The 22,649-nt window shown below is 35.9% G+C and overlaps 1 protein-coding gene across 3 annotated transcripts in view; it reads right to left on the bottom strand.

Annotated features, from left to right (window-relative positions):
• Positions 1 to 22,649, bottom strand: part of GBE1 (1,4-alpha-glucan branching enzyme 1) — a 137,192-nt gene that overhangs the window by 28,787 nt on the left and 85,756 nt on the right. For all 3 annotated transcript variants that reach the window (XR_004417028.1, XM_033051807.1, XM_033051809.2), the window contains exons 9-12: positions 22,053 to 22,180; positions 17,498 to 17,596; positions 14,743 to 14,853; positions 11,881 to 12,052 (exon numbers count right to left, since the gene is read on the bottom strand). Coding sequence is in view for 2 of the 3 variants with exons in the window: in XM_033051807.1 (XP_032907698.1) it covers positions 11,881 to 12,052; positions 14,743 to 14,853; positions 17,498 to 17,596; positions 22,053 to 22,180 (510 nt within the window). In the remaining variant the exon portion in view is untranslated. The remainder of the gene's footprint in view (positions 1 to 11,880; positions 12,053 to 14,742; positions 14,854 to 17,497; positions 17,597 to 22,052; positions 22,181 to 22,649) is intronic.

The following is a 22,649-nucleotide window of genomic DNA, read 5'->3' as shown; positions in this document are numbered from 1 at the left end:
AAGCTGTGAGCCTTTCAAGACATAACTAGCTAATAATTTTAGATTTTTCTTGTGACATCAAGTTAATGGAGAGAAAATAAATTTATACTGACAAATGAGAATCAGAGCAGAAATTATTGCCAGATTACATTATGGTTGCTTAAATCACAATAAAATTTTAATTTGTTATTCAGTTTTGAAAGAAATATTTCTGAACTAGCATACAAAGTAATAAAAGCAATCTCATTTAGGTAGCCACCTCTACCTTTTTTCCTTGATCAACTTTTTGCTAAAAACATATGTTCATATTAATTGCTCCTTTCTCTACTCCAAAGTTTCACATAACTGTTGGAATTAATTCTGTAGGCATGCATAAATTTTTTAAAAATATTATTTCAAAAAACAGTGTTTTAATTCACCGAAATATGAATACATTTAAGGTACTGCACTCCATGCTGTCATTGCGCTGTACACAAAGAAGAGACAGAACTTTTATAGGGGCCAATATGAAAATATACTGCACATAATGCTTTTTGTGCCTGTAAGACAAAACTTCTTTGTCAAGGGAAAAAGTAAACTTTGATCTCAGAAAAAAAACCCCAAACCCATTTCCATGTCTGAAAAGTATTGTTACAACTGTTTGAGGAAAGCCAAATATGTACAAACACTAAGATGATTTCCTCTTTCCCCCTCCAGCAATGCTGTATGGAAATTCAAAATGACAAAAGCAAGACACAATAAACAGACAAGAAACCATTAGAGATTACTTGCACAAAGACATTTTGAATTGGACATATGAAATTTCTCAGTAATGGTTTTTCATGTCTTTGTGGGTTTTTTTCTTTAAAAAAAATAAACTTGCTCAAGTGATAAATGCTTTACATGGATCATGTATAAAAAAAGGGGAGAAGAATCCTCTGAAACAAGTAAAATTACACCTTAATCTGCGAAAAAATATTTGCCACTGTCATTACTCATTTTGTTTGGTTTCATTTCACTCCTTTACACAGCCACATTATGGTGGCAGCTTATTTCAATACTTGTTTTCTTATTTAGATCTTAATGGGAACATTTCATTGTCAGAAAACAATATATCCTTTGAAAAACTGATACATCATGGCAACAGGAGGAGGGAAGAAAAGAGACAGGGTCCAAACAGGAGCCTGGTAAAAATCTCTCATGCCCCTGAGCCCAGCCTCACAGTATCTCAGACAGGGATCACACCATCCCTTTATGAACCGGGAAATGAAAAAAACACAAATCAAAAACTTACTGAGAGAATATGATGTGCATAGAGCACTTTTATTAAGATACATTTTATACATTTCTACAAGCCTCTTCCTGCATTTCAGTTTCCAGAGGCAAGCAATGGATTTAGTTCTGCATTCCTATATGCAGTGTACAAACCAAAAAATAGCCTTCCATGTAGGAAATAAACTCAAAACACAGTCTTTCCTGCTTACAAATATAAAAGTAACTAGTAAATACAAAAAGGGACTTTGGCAATTTCTCTGAAATTCAGTTATGTCTAGGCTGAACTCCACAAAATAAAAACTATTTTAAATGAAGATACTCCCTGCTGCATATTTAATTAGGACACACGTTTCCAACCCATAAGTAGGAAAGCAGGATATTAATAAATAGCTTACTATATTTCTAAGACTAGTCATAGACAGAACTATAACAAGCCTAGTGCAATATTGATTTTTGTTTCTGTTTCCTTTTTATTCCTCTCTCCAAACAGAACAATATATTTCACATAGTGAGGAAATTTGCACAAATAAGGCAAGTTTTCTTTGCATCTATTGAAATTAATATGTCAATACTCTGGCATGCTTATCAGCCTGTGGGCTTTGAATAGTCATAGAATTATTATGGTTGTCTGCAAAATCCACCATTACACCTCATCCCCAAAAGCCACATCTGATAAACACCTCCAGGGATGGTGACTCCACCACTTCCCTGGGCAGACTGTTCCAGCATTTGACCTCCCTTTCAGTATTTCTTAATACTTTGAGTATTTCTTAATACTCAATCCAAATTTTCACTGGCATAACTTGACAGCATTTCTTCTTATCCTATCACTTGTTACCTGGCAGAAGAGACCAACCTCCACCTGGCTACAACCTCCTCTCAGGTGGTTATAGGAAGTGATAAGGTCACTTCTGAGCCTCCTTTTTCCCAGGCTAAATAAAATGCATTGAAAAATACAGAGTTATAAAGAACTAACTATTCATATAATCAAGAAGAAATACATAAAAGCTGTTTAAGTACAGTTAAATAGTACACAAAGAGGAAAAAGCATAGCAACACGAGTGAAGACTTATGGAAAATAGAATATACATTCACATAGTATTTTGATATCTACAAATAACTAGCACTTTGACTATGTTAGCTTAGATGAAAGAAAAATGTGAGTTATGGAAGTCCACCCAAGTTCAGACTTCTGCACATTTCCCTTCAAGCAATATTATGCATGATTTGCTAAAATGGTGGCAGCCACTAGATGCTACAATAAATAACCAATCATGAAAATAAACAAACAAGAACCACTCAGCTTGAACCAAGTTTTCTGTTTGTTTTCTAGGAGTCAAGGTAAATTGTGGAAAAGCATGCTGCCAATCCAACAGTGTATTTTAACACTAATGTTTTCCATCAGATATCCTTTCTTTTCTCCATTAATATTTTGAAATAAAACCATACATTTCTCCATTATGAAGATAAAGGTTGTGAGTTTAAGCTGCACGAAGAGTTGACCTATAATACAACGACCCAGATGATCCAGGCTTTCCTGCAGTATTTTGTATTAACATTTAGCTGGATTAAAAAAAAAAAAATGAGAGGCTTAAGGGAGCTGCTTCATAGTCTACAGATTGACTCTTAAATCAAGAGTGAGTGGATTACTGGATTGCTTTTAAATAATCTCTCTAAAAACACCACTTGAGAAGATATTCTGTGAAAATACCTTGCTTGCAGGACTTGCTCTGAATTTCACAAAAAGATCTGAATACTTATCCCAACTGAGTAAAATTCCTAACCTTCTGGCTGTAAAATGACTTCATTAGTACTCTTGGCTTTGTGAATAAACCTGTTCTCTTTGAGACGTTGGTCATTCGTCCTGTTACTCCTCCTGCCCTGCACTTATATAGTACATTAAGACAGAAGTAGTGGTTTATATTCAACAAGGCATCCCAACTCAAAAACTATTATTCCACTATAAATTCCACTGGTATTTAGATCAGACAGTTGTAATAAATGTTTTGCTATGTGGATGGTGAGACAATGAAGAAGTTGCTCAGAGAAGCTGTGGATGCTGCATCCCTGGAATTGTCAAAGGCCAGGCTGGATAGGGCTCTGACCAACCTGTTTTAGAACCTAAAACATCCTACAATTCTACAGAATTTCAAATTGAAGATCTCAAAAGACACCTGAGAAAGAACAGGTCAACATTTATAAAAGATGTTATGCTAATATGCTTTGCTCTGCAGCCTTTACCACTTCTCAAGAAAAACAGAAAATACCTTGTCTCTTGAAAATCAATGCAAATTTAACTGTAACTATAATGTTGTTCAAGTTCTTATTCTAGAAAATTCCTCTGTGTATGTTGAATTGATGGTGCTAAAAAATTAGGACAATGATAAGATTCTAAGCTAATAACATCTTGTGAAAATAAGCTCTTGAACCCATAAGGATGCCTGTTTTATTTATTCCAATGTCATCACAGTGCTATCTCAGCTTAAGCTACACTGATTTGGGGAATTAATAACACTACTGAGATTAGGTCATTTCAAATTACCTCAACTGCTTAACAATCCAAACTGGAATATATGCCTAAGGATCTATTATTCAGATTTTACGAATACAAAAAGTCACCTGTGCAGTCATGTCTCAAATCAACAATTCCTTACTGAGTAACACGTGGGGTTTAAATCTATTTGGTTCAGCATTGCCCAGAGAAACCAGTCTGAGAAAGAGCAATGTGTCACCAAAGGTAGGCTTGTGATGAACAGACCCATCTGCATGCTCCTACACCAGCCCACTAGAGCCTGATGTTGCTAAATTACTTGATTTGGATCACCTTTCTCTACCTCTTTAAAAGCCAACCTACAAAGTATAATCTGGAAGAAATTTTTTGCCCTTTGGTAGATGTCTTTAGAGAAAATAGTTCCATCTTTCTCTCAGCCCTTTCCAGACTAGTGAGTACAGACAGACTACAAAAAGCCCAAGTAAAACACAGCTGGGTGTGGTTTCTGAAATAAGTAACTTAAAACAAGGACTGATAAATTATCAGCATCAAAATTGCATGTAACACAGTGAGCAATAGGGAGAAAAGACAAAAGCTTGAACATCCACATATTTACCCCTGCTTGAATGGGCTTTTTTTCCTGCTCTTAGAACACAAAGTTTTTGCACAGATTTAGTTTTTATCAGGCAGACCATGACCTCCTGCAGTAAGCATTTCATTAGTGACACTGATAAACTCAGAAATCAACTTTACTTGCCTGTTCTGTGACATGGCAAAGGCCAAGCCCTGAGTGAAAACTATAGCTTATTACATGAACTTATTGAAGAAGATACAACAGAGAGAACCCCCAAAAGTCTCCTCTCTCAAAAAGGTAAATTATAATGGAGACCTGAATGATGGGCTTCATTTTTATTTATAGATCAACTTAATATTTACTTGAAAATCTGAAAATATTTTAAATTTCTTTTCAGTTTTGCATTGTGTCTTTCAACCAGAGACACACAGCAGTAAAAGCAAAAGTCTGAGAATCTTCTAAAGAAGGCATTTTATGTACCTTACAATATGAAGGCTCTTCTGAAGCACTAAAGATTAACAAATTCTTCATAGGTTGAACCAAGCTTCATGAAATTTTTAAAGTCACTGTAATATGTAACAGTTTAAAGCACTTCAAATGTATAAAAACAGAAGATATTCCAAGTATTTTGCTTGAATCAAAGTTAAAAACTGCAAAGGAAGTGTAAGATGGCTATTTAATTGCTTAAACAATGAATCACACACATAGAAATGTTTATGCACACATAGAAGAATTTGCATATGTAGATATAAAAATGTTTCTACATATTATCATTTTTTTTAAAAAAATTAGCATAGTTTCATACTACCAGGCAAAAATATTCTGTCTTTTACTCAAATCTTAATTGTGGACAATATCTGATGTTTAATAAAAACAGATTTTTATGTACAAAACTGTGTGTTTATATGCACAACTTCTGAAAAATTTAAGATGTGTTTATAAGACAGAGCTTTTACTACGGTGCTTACATCCTGAATTAAGGAAGCAATAAAATCTAAAAGTGAGGTAAATCTGTTGATTTAAAACTCTTTTGAACTTAAGGTCAAGAGAATGGAAACAAAATATAATTTAGTTTTTGAATCTATCTTTAATTACTTTTCTCCATAAAAGACAGCTAAGTGAAACGAATCAATGTCATGTGTAAATAGTTTAATTATAATTGTAAAGAAATTCTGAATCTTATAGCTGTGGTGAGAAAAATAACAAGCAACAACTATGACAGGAAAGAATAACAGCCATGTCCTGTAGAGTCAGAAATCTAGGTGTGAAGAAAGCTTTTCATAATGATATGAGTTTGTCATAATTTCTGTAATATATTGCATTCTTGAACAACTAAAAAGAGAAAATTCTCTATAAACCTGTGCTGAAAGTTATAGTACATAGTACAGTCATAATTTATAGTGTAGAGTTATATAAAATTATAATATATAGAGGCCTATTTCGCGTTCTTAAAAAAAAAAACAAATAAAACAACAACAACAAAAAAATGAAAGTTGTCATACAAAGAGAAACAGAAGTTTTATAACTCTAATAACTTAAAGATTTATTTTACAGCTTCATTCATTATTCTTTAGCAAGCCCTCACATCAAATCAGGTATTATATTAGCAGACAAGGCTGCATGCACTCACACATTGATAGTGGAATGTCAGAAGTCTGAACTGTGAGCTGTACAAATCGTACAACATGCAAGGTAACAGACGGAGCCCTAGGAACAAAGTTTGAGACACTAGCAGAAGTTTCAACAAGAGCATCCCATGGTTAAATGATGCTAGTAAGAATAATTATAAATAAAATAAATAAAATTTTAAAAATAGCAGTCCCATCTTTAAAAAAACCCCAACACCTTGTAACTGATGCACAATGTCAGAATGCCTTGATATACCATAAATCTTCTCCACTGGCAATGCAGTCTAGCCACTACCCAGTATATGTGGGTACAAACTATGGAAACATCAGCATTACTCTGATAAAAACAAAGTGTCACTCATGCACTCAATTAAGACTATTGCCTCTACAATCCTCGAAAATCCTGCCTGGATTTCACCCCATGAACACAGTTGCAGCAACTGTTGGTTCCCAAGCAGTTCTGAGGATGCTGCTGACTGTGAAGGTTTCTGTTTCAAGGTTTCACCTTGAGAGGTCACAGTGTGGACACAGATGCACCCCACATAGATTGCTATTTATGTATTTACAATTTTATTTATCTATTTACATAACATACACACATGTATAGTGCTCTATTCCCTACACTGTCAAGGAGGATGCACAATCAACCCACACAACAGACTCTGAATATTTGGACATATTTAATTTGTGGAGAGGTGGGATCAGACAGGTCTGTATGTGATTTAGTTTTGAATTATGAGACAGTCTCTCTTTGTTTTTCTCCCAGTCACTCTAATGTGTTTAGAGCAAGTGTAGAAATGAAGCTTGCTTCAATCAACTCTAAATTAATAAATATTAACAGTTTGCACCTCTAGACCTTGCAGAAGAGACTGTCAAAGTGATTTATGAAGACTAATATAAAAATTTAGATTCTTCCCACTGCCACTGCCAACCCAAGTTGTGAGTGGGGTTGCATATGGGATATTATGCAACAAAGTTGTAGGTGGTCTATCACTAAGTCTTTGAGAAACTGTAGGTGAGATTTCAGATTACACCCTTGTTTTCTACTTTAAAGTGAACATAATTGTCTTCTGTCAGGCTGCCATGGAATTAAAGCACCTGCTGGAATTGGCAGCACATTTTTCACCTATCCCAGACAAGCACAGTAAGAAGGATGACTTCAAACTACCTGTCCTAAAGCTGCACTCTGTACCAAGTGAGCAACTCCAAGGTTGCTTATCCAGAGGAGTTGACTGAAGTGAGCAAGTTTGAAGAGCATAAGCTCTGCCAAGGCCACTCTTTAGATGATGGTCAAAAAAGTCACCCTGTAACCAGTGCACAGTTGTAAAGAAGCATAAGACAGTGAACAGAAAAAAGTGTAAAAATGCAACATACCAAAGAGAAAAAAAATTCCATTCTCTTTGGTTTAAGCTAAATATTCTTGTTCTTGATACAATTCCTTTTTCATCTAGAATAGGTAGCAATAAATATAGTAGTTCAGATTCTGTTTAAAGTAAAATTCCTATTTATATTGTCAATTATGCTGCAACATTTTTATTTCAGGTTTTTAATTAAAATTATTAAAGAAAATGGCACACACCTTTCTCACACTGATATTGGTGCTACTGATACAGTTTTTGTACCATTTCTTTTCTTGTTTGTCTGTATTTTTTCCAAGAGCCTGCTGTTATGAAATTCCTTAGTTTAAAAGTAAATAACTGAAAAAAAAACCCATAAAAATCTAAGTTTCTCTCTTAAATACTCAGATGAATAAATGATACATAGCATTTTATTTTTAAGGGCAAAGAAAAACAAGGTCTTGTCACGAAAAACTGTTTTGGTGCATGCAAAACACCCCTCAAGACTAGAGAAGGCAGATAAAACTGCTGTGCAAGTGATCTAACAAGTGAGAAAGAGGAAACTTTACAGACAAATTAGATAATAGTGAAACAGGTGAATGTCAACCCAAACAGTAACATTAGTCAATGCTCACAATTGCAAAATATGTTCTAGTTACTTCAAATAACTTCCTAACGAGATATATATATTTTTATATAGTCTCAAAAGTTGTTTTTCAGGGAGTGAAACTTGGTCTCTGGAGTCTTAATCAAGAGTTGTTTTACTATGAGAGAGTCATGAAAAATAGTGTTGGAGGTTCATGTAGGAAGTAATCTTCATTTAAATCAATAGATTTGCGCTTAAGCCAATTTCAAACAAATAAACAAAACAAAAAAAAAAAGGAACTAAGAAAATGATTGTTAGTAAGATGAAAAGAAAGACCCAACAGTGACATAAAACAGTGTTTGTGCTATGAAGGATTTCAAGGACCCAAAATGCTATTTAAGGACCTTTGGGTATGCATATTCAGGGCAATAAAACAACTTCTCTTGCTTGTCTTAATCTAGACACACAGATGTATCTTGCAAGATAAGGAGAGACCATGGAAACAAGTCCACTGAAGAACTGGCACAGCTTTTTTACATGTCCTGCAGGGTTTTCCTAAGTGCAGGGCATGTGCAATGAGCAAGAAAACACAAAAGGAACATTTAAAGAACAACAATTACCATTGTCTACAGCTTGTCTTCAGGGGCATAATGAAAAATGAAGCAAAAAGAAAATGCAAGGATGCAGAGACAGAACAGTTTTGTAGTAGTGAGTTCAAGTATTATTTTCAGGAAATAGGTGTGAGTCTTTATACTGAAGTTACACATTGCTGGGTAACAACAGTGGTTGCTTTATTTTCAAGCTGAGATCAGAAGATTCCTGTAATATTCTAGAAGCCTTAAAACAACTTCTATTAGTCTCAAGTTCTTTTGTTATTTTGTAGGGGACTAAAATTGACAATTAATAATTTTAGTCAGATACAAGTTTTTTGTTTTGGATTTGTTTTCAAATCCTGATATTAGGGAGGGCAGAGATCTATTATCTATTAAATATTTTTGCATATAATTTTCTGGTTTTAAGGTAATTGGATGTGTATGGTATTTCAATATGCATATAACTACCAAAAATAATTGAGTAGGAAGAGAGAGGTTTTTTTTATTATTGATAATTAAAAGAATACTTTCACTATTTAATATACACACATTGTAACTGCTTGAGCCTGTAAGTGTCATTAAAGTTCAGACGTTCAAATGTGCACTGTCTATGTCAAGGCCTTCATAGAAAATTAGCAAAGAAAGAAACCCCTTAAGAAGCACATGTGGTCCTAACTAAAGCATTGTGCAGAAGAACTTTAAATATTTGTGACTTCCAAAAATTCTGTGACAACTTGTGACTCGTAACTGGCCCGTCTCAGTATTAAAATCTACCTAAAACAGGAGGTGGGTTGCACAATCTACAGCTACATTGGGATTGTTGCTCTCTACCAGCACTGAAAGAAGAAAATTTCGACACAGCAGAAGTTTCAAAACAATTGCTACTGTTTGCTATTACTATAAAACAAACTGGCCTTCGAGAGAGTGCATTCACTGCTGCAGGACATTTATCAATGTTATTCTCATTTTCAGCCAAGCATATGGAGTTTTTCCCTTCTAGGTTAAGTCTTCCATACCAGATGCACACACGAAGCCCAAGAGATCACCTGGAAAGCTGCACATAAAACCAAAACACAGACTGGAGGAAAGAATGCTCCCTAAGGTTTTTGTTACAAGGGAACCAATTTACTGAAATGACAGAACTTTCATATTCACATTTAAGTTTGCATACAACACTCATTGCCAATACTGGCATATAAGCAAGTGGGAAGAAAAAAAGAGCCTCCAGTGAAAATTAAGAATAACACCCAGAAACATGAAAAATAATATAACAGCTTTCAGGATTTTTACAGTGGTTTCTCAGAGATAAGAAGGACAGAGAACCATCCAGTATGAAACATGAGAAAGATGAGAAAAAGCCACAATCAGTGTTTGATGCACAATTTTGGTCACCAGGAATCTGCTTGCACATATGGAGCCCAAACAATACTGCAACACATGGCATTAAATATTATTCCAGATCTTCAAAGAGAAATTCCAGGATAGATTTGAGAATACAGATTTCCTCCCCTGACACAACATTTTTTGGATGAGGTTTGTTTTTCCTTAAGGCAAGCAAAGCATTCAGAAAGCAGAGTGCTTCTTTGCTGGGTTTTTAGAGACAGAAAGTACAAGATTCTTAATGGAAGGACCTAGGGGAGCATAGGGGCACCTGCAATGCCTTGTCCAGGTGCTGTGAAAGAAGATTTCCACTCCTTCCCCCACCGTACTTTTCTTTCTTACCTTTGGCATTCTCACAAACCTGCAAGTTGAAGAACTCATTTGTCACTGCATTTGCTTAATCAGACAGCATGTTGCAACATGCATTTTAAGTCCACAGGATTGCCAGCATTCTGAATTCATATGTTTTCTCCTCCAACAGTTATTAGAATCTTTTCACCTTTTACATCTAGCAAGCTATAATGTAATTACTGAACCATTTGCAGTACTCAGAGACATCCAATATTAATTGCTCAATCAGCCAGCATTGACACATTGGTTTTAACATGCCACATTGCATTACTGATTATATTTCTAATCTTACTAAGTCAATCTGAGGCAAAGACACCTGCAGTTTAGATGAAGTATTTAGTAAACACCTGTTCCCTTAACTATTGTTGTATCACTAGTTTGAATGGAAGCATACACCTCATACCTTGAACATTTTGGTGCATGATTGCACACTTCATAAATATTTATTTCATTAACTCTTCTTCACTCTTGAGAAAAAAAACCATTTTATTGGAAATAATAGTTTTACTAGTATTGAATATAGTGAATTAGTTTGTTCTGTATTGAAATTGAATTATTTTTAAGAAAAATCAACACAGCATTTTCTGAGTTTTCTCCTAACACAAAAAAAGAATGCAATAGTACAGGCAAACTAAATCATGTCACCAGTGTCTTATGTTCTCCAGGTTTTAATCAGAAAGTATGATGTTTAATACACCAATATAGAAGAAGGGCAATACAGATCCAACAGTCCCCTTAAACTTTATATAACAAAACATTTAACCACAAAAGTAGAAGAAAATACTAAGCTAAAACTTGTATAATTTTCAAGTGTTACATCATGAGAAAATTGATGGCGATTTTGTTTCAGGCTTCCAGCTTTTTTGATTCCGATGAGACGGTCACAAATGCTATACATAATTTGTCAGACCACATTACAAATTTTTTTACAGTAAAGTAATATCTATTTTGCAAAGAAATTAATGAATGAATGTGGCAAATAACAGACAGAATAAATAGCTTTGGAATTTTGGATAAAGCTAAGAATATTCAACTTTAAAGAAGACAACATGAAACTGTAGTCATTGCTGATTAAATTAGACTAACAGCTGAACTTCCTTGCAGCAATGTGCTTAGGAAGTAATGCAACAGTTTTATTTTACAGTCTATGAACCAGAAGAAAGTACCACTAACTCTTACAATTTCTGTGCTTTGATAGCAGAATGTGCCTCCTGTGTCTGAGATTTGTCCTTGCCTACCTCATTAAGCACTAAGAAGCAATGAAATAGGTCAACTGATTCCAGACTACTTCCTGACAATTAATAACTGAAATAAGCACAGAGATATCTTCAGTAAATTCATTGTTACCCTAAAAAATGTAAGACAGTAAAAGAATAGAGATGAAAAACAACCCTTCTGTGTGAGCACAGATCATCAGTTGATAAACTTGCAGAACAACAATTACAATACTAGTCTGAGTTGCAAAAGTTATTTCTCTTCTAGTTAGAAACCATCTTGATTTTATTTTCTTGTCTTATCATACATACATCATCTTACAGACAGAAAAACAATGCATATTACCTTTTGTAATAAATCTATAAAAGCATTTATGCGCCAAATTTCAGCACTGTGATAAATACTGCAGTTATAAGACGTCAGATCATTTTATTTCCCTGCCACACATTCTGCAGATGAGAAAATGAGAGACTTTTTCCTGAGATTACTTACCCATGAAGTTCAGATAGCTCTCTCCTCCGAGTGCATGAGTAATGAGACGAATCATTTTATGGAGCTGTATCCCACGATCAATAACTGGAGTCAGAGGCATGAGCACACTCATGTTTGTGTACATCTCTGCATCCATCAGGTGAAAGGCCAGTGTCTTGTCACCAACCAGTGCCTAGGACAGTTCAAAAAGACACTGAAGAAAACACTTGGGTGTAATAGAGGTGTTTCCAAGCTTTTTTTTTTTTTTTTAAAGCAGTTGGTCTGTATTGTAGGGGGAGGACTTGCAAGATGACTGAGAGTCAAGGACATGGTTCAGTGTGCATGACCCAGTCCCTGCTCCTAAAGGAAACATCCTGCCACTGCCAATAGTCATCAGGTCATGGTGACCCTGCATTCTGATCACTCTGCACTGATCTGTGCATTGTGTGATGTGCAATATAGATCTGGTCTGCAGCCAAAAACTGAGGCAGGGCTGTCCATGAGCTGAGTCTGGACTGGATGTCAGCCCCAATTGTCTGTTTTCCCCTTGCAACCCTCCCCATCGTTACTGGGGCTCCTGGACTGATGGGACTGAGTGCATATGATAACAGACTAGCAGCTGTCTAACCCCTGGTCCTACATTTCACCTACTGGGATCAAATTGCATAACTACTTCTAAGAACTTTTTCACCTACAGATATCAAATGTGAAATATCAGCATCAGTTCAGTAAGTCATAACTGAACCACCATTTGGGAAATTTTATAGGAAACAGAGAAAATACGAAAGAGAACATGCAAAGTAAAAGTTTCTGGAATGTAAAAATAAATGGGTATAAACAAAACTCTGGTTCAGACATGCAGAGTGAGTATGAAGCATTTACTCATGTGCAATCAAGAATGTGATTGGTTTTCTGTGATTTCAAACAAAAGAAAAAGACTGAATTACTAACTTGCTAACTTTTCTCTACTTGAAAGGCCACAAAATGCTATTCAATCTATTATCAGTCAGGTACTGGAAAGCATTTTGGAACATTTATACTTAAACAGCTGATCTTTGTTCAATTAGCCCAAATTATGTTTTATACTCTTGAATGGAAACTTACTAAATTTCAGAGATACAGATAAATTGTAAACAGGTCTAGCTGAAAAGCACCATCATGCTTTCATTTCCCATCTGACAATATAAAAGCATATATAGATTATTCTCTTAAGTAAAAAATACTCTATTTAAAGGAAAAAAAAAGTCTATGTGACAATGACAAGTCTGAAGACTGCAATGAACAACTATTTTCTGGACTCAGAATGTAGCATTTGTTAGTGCCATTTAATATCCCCTAATCTTTCCATTGGAAGAGCAGCTAAGTGTTTCCCTATTCATGTTTTCTGTGGCAGCTGTGATTTTATAAATGGATATATTTCCCCCTTCAATGATCTCTCTACTATCCCAAAGAATCTTATTCTGTGCAGGTTTTTTTTTTTTTCTTATGAAAATCAATCCACACCAGCTATTTCTCTCCACAGTATTTTTTCCAGTTATGCTGTACATCCTTTAAGAATACAGAACCAAACCTGCATTGAACATGCACACAAACCAGGAAAGATGGTAGATTTTTTTCCCCTAAGTATGACATTCTAAACTGAAAATACAAAGTGATATGGAAAACAACTCAATTGCTAAAAATCAACATGAAATTAAAGAAGGGCAACAGTAATGTTATATGTCATGCTTTAGGGTGAAAAATCAGCTTTGATGAAACCAGCTTATCATAGAATAATATACATTTCCAAGTAATTTCTAAAGTTCTATATCAGTATTATGCATTAAATGAACACTAACAGGCTCTGAGATTAGAATGTAAACAGATAGACAAAATGAGTATAATTAATGGTAAACTCAGAATGCTCTATTTAGAATATTCTATAAAATAAATACATTATAAAATAGACCTGGTTTGGACATTTCTGCTGATATTTTTTATAGAAAGTACAGGGAAATGGAATATCATCCTCTAGTATATAAAGGAAATATAGGTTACTTAAAGCAAACATCATTTTTAAATAGGTTTAAAAGGTTTAAAGTTTAAAGCTAATTTTACAATTCCCAAATTATGGGGTTTTTGACTCTTCAGAAACAAGAGTTAAAAGATTGTGGGAGATAAATGCTATCCAGACTCATTCTAGCATTTTCATTTTTCCATACACACAACTATTACAATTGCTGTACTTTGAACCAAACTGTTACAGAACATTTCATTTAGATCTCAAAAGAGGACGTTTTCAGTCCTTACAGAGAGGAAAGACTTTCACAAAGTGACAAGAAATCACAAATTTCTTAAACTGGCATCTTTTTTATGTTTATCAGAAGCAGTGTTCCAGTTTACTTAATGGAAACAGGATTTTTAAAAGCACAGATTCTATACCTCCCCCTATGTCCTATGGCAGGCACAACAAGGAGCTACAACTCATTTCTTTTTGTTCAAAAACAAAACAAAACTGAAAGCCAATACTACCTGTGGACTCCAAGGACGATGATTTTACTAAAATGAAGGATCATAAAATAAAAGCACAGCAAAACACTCCCCTCAAAAAAACCCAAACAAACAAACAAAAAAGAACCCAAACCAATAACCCCAAACAAAACAAACAAACAAAAACTGTACAAGAGCACTAGTCCTAATCTACACATTTCTGAAATTCATTCTTGCCACCCCTTTCTCATTAAAGAAAAACAAACAAAAACAAAAACAAAAAAAAAAAACCCAAAAAAAACCAAAATAAAAAAAACCCCAACCAACCAAAAAGAAAAAAACCACACAAACAAAAACCAAACTTCTAAACAAGATCTTTTACTTGGCTATGAACAAGTAAACAGCTGAAAATACCTGGTCATGACTCTCTGCATAAGCAATGTATTTTTCTTCATACCGTCTGTTTGTTAATGTATGCACAATATTGCCCATATTCCAGTCTTCATCTTTCAGCTCCTTAATTATCTACAGAAATAAAAGAAAGATCACAGAAAAGTTGTTTTAACTAAAAACATGTAACATTATCTCGGCACAGGAATTCCAGTGGATTGTGAACTATATTCTCACGCTCCCAAATTTTGAAGTGATGGGCTTTCTCTGAAAATCCAAAGAGTTGTTTTATAATTTTCAATTTTACCACATAAATATAATACCTAGAATACTTTGTCTCTCCTCTACCTCCCTGGGGAGGTACAGACCACAGGTTTTGCCATTTATTAGGTGAATCCTCTGGTGGATAATGTGATTGATAGGACCAGCAAGAGAGCACTGCACCAAAACCAAGGAAGAAATATGTGGGCACAGACCTACCTGATTCATAATATCAGGTATCCCTGGCACATGGGAGCTTCAAATAAAGCTAAACCACTGGGCAGTGTGCTACTACCTCTTGACTTTTAGCAATTCAAACTGAATCCCATTAATAGGAATTTTCTGCCTCATATCACGTTATTTCCTCCCTCTGCTAAATCTAGCTCAATCTTAGTGCTTGTTCTTTTTTTTCTACACCACTTTGTAGACCTCCATTGATCACTACCTCTTAAATGCATGTATGCAAATACATAGACATAAAAATAGAAGTGATAAAAAGACAATAGCACAAAGATGGCCAATATCACGCTTTGAAATTTAACATTATAATTGCAACTGCCCATATACTTCTAAGCTTCTTTTTTTCCCCCTTTCCTTGTTGATTTTTTTTTTTTTTTTAGGTCCAAATTCTGACTTTGAACACATTGAGGTTCCTACGTAGCATCATATTACATACTAGATCTGCCTTGAATCTGAACTAGTACAACCACTGCTGTGACAAACAGTTTATCTTTCTTACTTTTACAGGTTCTTCAGAATTAGTTCATGGAATCTCTTGGAGATTCTTCAGTTTTCAAACTGACTTTAGCAAGTTGCCAAGAAGATTTCCTACTAACAGGCATGTACTTAAAAACTGTAGAGAAATGAGAGTAAGCAGTCTAGGAGAGTTTGATAACAGCTGATTAACTGTTTATCAAAACTTCTTTCCAATCATCTCAGCTTTATTTTTCCCTTCAAGAAATGTGGTAACAAACCCTGGCATCACCTCCAACTCCATGTCTCTACTGTGGTCAATTATTTGCAGTTTCTTTGGCAAGAAGCTTCCTGCCTGCATTGCTCTAAGCTCTTTTACAATCCCAAAGGTAAATGATTTGCTCTCAATATCCCATCAGTGTCCCATGCTCTCCCATGTCAAGTACATACCAAGCCAATGTCAGTTTTTCCAGTTTAAGCTGGAAAAACTGACATTTTCTCCAGTTAAAGAACAGAATTTACTGCAGCACATTTATGTTTCCTATCCAAGTATTGCAAATTAAATGAAGTAGACCACATCAGAGATAGTTAAATTAGACTGTAAATCTTTTGCACCCATAAAATTCTACAGCCTATATTTTTTTCCCCACATAACATGAGCTTAGCCACTTTTGCTTACCTAGGAAATTGCTCATTTTACCTGCCCTAAAGTGTGGTAAGAAACCAAAAAAAAAAAAAAAAACCTCCAAACAAAAAACAAAAACTGAAAAACAAACTAACAAAACTTCAAGAAACCCACAAAACATCACAATTAGGTATTTGTTGTTAAAAAAACAAGCCCTTAATGCATTCCAGGACCTAAATGTCTAAGTTATACATTCCAAATTTTAATGATGGTGTCTCTGTTGGAAAAGCTGTCAAGTTTATCTTCTGAAAAGAGGCTTGAAACCTGTTTTTCAATTGGCCCTCTACCTCCTAGTTACAACACTGAAATACGCTGAAGGCAAGCTAATTTTTAAATTATTGCTCTTAGCTACACACCATATTTATTGAAGCATTAGTAGTCATATAAAACATTTACTGTTTGTAGATCATCATGCCATCCCAAAGGATTTGGGTGTAATCTTCTGTCTACCTGAAAAATGTTCTCTAAAACATCAGTAGAAGCATTTTCAGATAATTTAGTATTTTATGCCTTTTCTTGTGATACTCTATATTAAGGAAAAGGCAGTATAAATCCTTATTGTAGTCAGCATTTATTAATATTTACAGATTTATATGATTCCATTTTGTAAACCCCCTGTACCAATTGCAGGTGTTAGTGCAATTCAACTAGATTTACTTTGCTTAACCTTTCAGGTCTATATATATTTTTAATGCCAATTTCTATGCCCCATGTCAGGAGGGTTTATTGCATGTTTATGGAGTGAATTTTTATTGTTTTTTTTTTAATATTTATATGCACATGTCTAACATTTTATCTGCCTGTTCACATTCAATAAAGATTACACATTCTACAGCTGTTGCAAGACACGGGTCTTTTCAAAGACATTGAGCTTGTGTGTATTGTATGAAGAAAACAATTATCAGCTGGAATGCAAATCCCAGCTCCTGAACTTCCTCACCTGAAACCTACATAACATCTGACAGCTCTTATTTCAGCCTCTAATACCTGTGCTCAAGCCTGTCAGAATTTATTTCAATAGCATATTAGCACAAGAGAAAGCAAAAGTTGTCAGTAGGATTCAGAAGTGTTTGTGTGTACTCACTGACAGAGAAACATCCCACTTTGAAGAGCAGGATGTATTTTTTTAGAAGTTCTCACCTGTATCCACTTATCTGGAATGGCCATGGCAAGTCGATAATCAAAACCTCCTCCACCCTCTTCCACAGGCCGACACAGAGCTGGCATTCCAGAAACATCCTGGAACAGATAGAACACCCCACAACATGATTTCCACAGCACTGCAAATATTACTGCATGTTTTCCACCATATAGTAACACTGATACACAAACACTCCATAAACAGCTTCCCAAATCGACCTGGTTAAGGGAGAAAAGCATAAATTTAAATCAGCTATTGCTACACCCAGATGTGCTGTTTGAAAGCAAAACTTACAAAGAAAATCATTATGGCTTTTCTCATCATATACCCTACCTCAGAATATTTTAATAGTGTAGATATTTGAATGGGAAGAGACCTCAGTAGAAGCAGAGTTTGAAATAATTAGCTCTCTTGAGCTCCAAGTAATCAATAGAAAGTACAAAGTAGTCAACAAAAGACAAATTAAACCTTGATTATGTTTATTGATATTTTGCATAAGGAATAGCATTAAAAAAGGTTAAATATAAAGAACACTTTGGACTTTTAAAGGAAGGAAAAAACAATCTTTATTCTTTTCCCAAAACCAAACCTATTGATCCAGCTAGTCCTGGAACATGGCATGTTCTTACTGCATAATTTTCCAGTTTTCCAGTTTCATATTGATGTACACTGACTATTCTTAAATTTGTAATTCCAAGTTCTCAAAATATTTGTTTCACCATGTTGTTAGGCAATTTTATTATGCAGCATTCTTTTCTAAAGCTATCTGGATAGAAAATGCAAGTCTCCTACAATTGCAAAATATCCATCAGTGCTCAATTTTATTAACTTTTGTGGGGGAATGGCTTCTCACTGACAGCGGTTATGGATTAACAAACACCTCTTGCATCTACACAAGAGAATTTATGGAATTAATACTGACTAGAACCAGGGCTTAATTAGGAAGCTCATTCTCATTTGCTGGATTCAATCCAGTTTTCAATCCAATTGCTGCACTGGAATAGTGGAAAAGATATTTACATTTCAAGTCATACACATACAGGCATACACAGACACTGACATAAGGGAGGAGATAAACTAGATCGCCAGGAAAGCTCATGGATGGCATCCCAGGGATGGAAGGCAGGGCTCCCATCCAGAGGGACTGGCTGGAGGAATCAAGCAGCAGAAATGTCACCATGGAATGTCACCAAGTTAATCCTGACCCTGGAGTGGACCATCTCCTGCATCCATACGAGCTGGGGCCAGCCAGGCTGGGGAACAGCTCTGCTGAGGAGAAAAGACTGGGGCTGTGGGCCAGCAGCAAGCTGAGCTTTAGCCAGCAGCCTGGCCTGGCAACAGGGATGGCCAGCACATCCCAGGCTGTGTGAACAGAAAAGCCAGGAGATCAAAAGAGGGCAGCCACTGGATCACACAGAAAATTGCATCCACATTCTACATGCTGTAAAAAACAAATAGTGAAGTGGAAATTCTTTACGAACTTTAAGATGTGATTAAAACATCAGTAACTCTTCTAAATCGGTCAGAAAGTATAGATACAGACTATTGCTCTCTAGGTTATACAGGACATGATGATATGTAACAAAAGCCTTTTCCTGTGATGCCTTCATGCCTGCCTGGAGGAGGTCCAAGTCTTGAGATTTAAGCAGCTCCCATGTACTTCAATTACAATAGCAAAAGCTGTATTTTTGGGAAGTAAAATTCCAAATTTAACAGTATTTTTATCCAGTTTTAAATTTTAACTGGACATTAAAAAAAAAAAAAAGAAATCATAATTAGTTTCTTTAGTAGATCTTCCATCAAATGTACTTCTACCAGGAAACTTCCTAGCCTGGTACAGCCCTCAGATTACAACCCATTATTGATCACCCACATAGGGAGCAATGAAGTGACAACATGTGATCCAAGGGGGAACAAAAAGGACTTCAGGGCCTTGGGACAATTGGTAAGTGAAGCTGAGGCAGAAGCCCTATTCTCCACTATAACTCCAGTTGAAGGTAGCAACATTAAAAGAAATGGATGGACTGAGTCTATTCATACATTGCTCCATGGCTGGTGTCACTGCCTAAATGCTGGGGGTTGTGACAGTGGAATGGCCAGGTGTGCTGGCTTCAGACAGGAGTCACATTTCTCATTGATGTCTGTGCTGAAACCAGTTTAAGTGGGCCCATGGGAGTCTCATGAGGTTTAGCAAGACACAAGTCCAAGGAGCTGCACCTGGGTTGGGGCAACCCCCGTTATCAATCCAGGTTGGGGGTGAACAGACCCAGAGCAGCTCTGGTGAGAAGGACTTGTGGGTGCAGGTGGGTAATAGGCTGGACATGAGCTGTCAGTGTGCTCTTGCAGCCTAGAAATCCCAGTCTGTCCTGGGCTGTATCCAAAATGGGCAGCAGGGCATGGAGGGGATTCTGCCCCTCTGCTCAGACCCCACCTGCAGGGCTGCATCCAGCTCTGGGCTCCAGCACAGCAAGGACAGGGACCTGCTGGAGCCAGCCCAGAGGAGGCACCAAGGGATCAGAGGGATGGAGCAGCTCTGCTGGGAGGAAAGGCTGGGAGAGCTGGGATTGTTCAGCCTGAGAAAAAAAGCCTTTGTGGTCTAATTGTGGCCTTCCAGTGCCTGAAATGAGCCCACAAGAAAGACAGAGAGGACATTTTTTCTGGGATACGTATTGATAGGACAAGGGGGAATGGCTTCAAGTAGGAAGAGAGCAGGTTTAGATTAAATATTAGGAAGAAATTCCTCATTGTGAGGGTGGTGAGACCCTGGCACAGGTTGCCCAGAGAAGCTGTGGATGCCCCATCTCTGTTCAAGGCCAGGTTGGATGGAGCTCTGAGCTATCTGGGCTAGTGTAAGGTATCCCTGCCCATGCCAGAGGGGTTGGAACTTGATGATCTTTAAGGTCTCCCCCAACCCAGGCCATTCTATTATGCTATGATTAAACCTCGAATTTCAAAGCATTTGTTCAAACCAGGTTTGAAAAGAGCTGCATATAAAAACAGAAACCACAGCATACTACTTCTTTGCCTGTTTGTGTTTATAATACTTCAGGCATCACATAATTTTACTTAACATTTTTTCTTCCCACTATAAAGAACTTTAATCACCACTTTATTTAGAAGACCAAAATGAAAAATAACCATATACTCAGAAACACCTAAAAAATTAGCAATTACAAAGACAGTGAATACACAGAATATTAAAAAGCTGTAAAATCATCAATTAATTACATTAATTAGGGAATATATTATAATTAGTTATGGTCAGAGGAAAACATTTTTCACACATGGCACTGATTCTATAGCCAAGCAGACATTCTTCATTGCCTTTTGTAATTTTCAATTATGTCAATAGTTTCTCCTTCTGAAATTCTCCTTTAACCATGAAGCCCATTGATCAATTCTATGATTCATGTAGCAACTTCCCGAGGCAGAAAATTATGTATTGAAAAAGAAGCAGCTCTCAACTTAAGCACAAGAAACCAAAGATACATCTTATTAACAAAACCCCAAACCCTTAAGCCAGGTAATACAAGACAACTGAACTCTGATTTTCTTTGGTAGGAATGGTTATAATCTAAGACTACCTAGAAAATTAACTGATTTAACTTCAAATAAGTCTACAGCTCAATAAAACCACCTCAAGATTGCTACTGATTGCTTCCCCAGATGCTGTTTTGGTAGCTTGCCATTTAGCTTTTAGCAGTGGTTGTCCATGATAGAAAATTTTACCCTAAGTAAGAAATGAAGTTAAGCAGTATTTTGCAACCCAACGGTAAATAGAGAACTCTTAAGCATCACAACACCTTTTATTAGAAATCCATATAGTCCCTAATGGTATCAGATCCCCCTTTTTCTTTTAAGCAAAGTGAATTATTTAAAAATAATAATAACAAAACCCCCAAAACTCCTCAATGCTTAAATTATTTTTTGTCTGGATAAAGACAAAATATTAGTGAAAGTATTTACAGAATTTTGAATGCTCTCCTGTTTCATACTCTTAGAAGCTCCCTGTGCCAGAAGTATTTTTCAGTGAAAAAATTTGATCTCAATGAACTCAAGCAATATAGTCTATTTACTCCTTTAGAAACCTGGAGAAACTTAATAATAAATCTAATTAGCCTATATAGTCAACATTTATACGTTTATTGCATTTAATTTGAAGGGTAATTGTCAGATATACCAATATAATTCAAAATATGCAAAACATCATTAGGGTTGTTAATCTTTAGTACCACAGAGCACTACTGACAAATGGCTATCATGCACAAGCAATAAACTAATAAAAACAATTCTCATTAAAAGTTCAAGGTGATGAAGGGAAAAAAAAAAAGAAATTGCCACATTAATTAATAATCTATTAATGCAGAGAAAATTCCCAGAGTGCATATTCAGGTTGTTTTTCCCCACCAGGCAAAGGCTGTCCACTAATTAATATTTTTCAGCTCATGTCACTGCTTGAGTACCCAAAGTGTGACTTGATAATTAACAGGAAATTCACATCCTAGAGCAAACTAATCAATATTAATTTCACTGAGGATGGCAAAATGATCTTACCTCTGCTATGGTTATGCATTCTGGGTGCAAGGTGTTAATCATGTGATTGGCCAGCATCAGGTAACACAAAGCATCTTCATCCACATGTAGGCCAAAATACTCATTGTAATCTCCACTGAACCCTGTGCCTAATAAGACAAGAAGTTTTAAAAGCCACAGTCAAGTTTTATTTAGAAAACACAGGTATTTAATACAATATTTCCTTTTATAAGCACAAAACCTATTAATGATTTTCCATCTATCCTCATAGCAACAAAGCAAGAAAATTAGCAAACCTACAATTTTTTAATCATTCACAGAATATCCTGAGTTGAAAGAGACTCATCAGGATCACTGAGTCCAACTCCTGGCCTTGTACAGGACCATCCCCCAGAATCACACCCTGTATCATCCAGGTGTTTTAGGAATATTCTGAACCTGCATTCCAAGCACAGGACTCATCCCACCACTTTTGCTTACCAATAGTGTCAAATCCCTGGGACTGGGCTAAAGCTTCAAGCTCCTCGTTTGCTCCTGTTGTGTTGGTACAGAAACACTTCCAGCTGGTTTGCTGTAGCTCACACCTTGTGGAGTAGATTAAGGGATCTTCCCAATGCT

The sequence above is a fragment of the Catharus ustulatus genome, chromosome 2 (assembly GCF_009819885.2).
Source record: "Catharus ustulatus isolate bCatUst1 chromosome 2, bCatUst1.pri.v2, whole genome shotgun sequence".
Classification (NCBI taxonomy): domain Eukaryota; kingdom Metazoa; phylum Chordata; class Aves; order Passeriformes; family Turdidae; genus Catharus; species Catharus ustulatus.
Note: the sequence above shows the minus strand (reverse complement) of the source record. Positions and strands in the feature narration are given on the sequence as shown.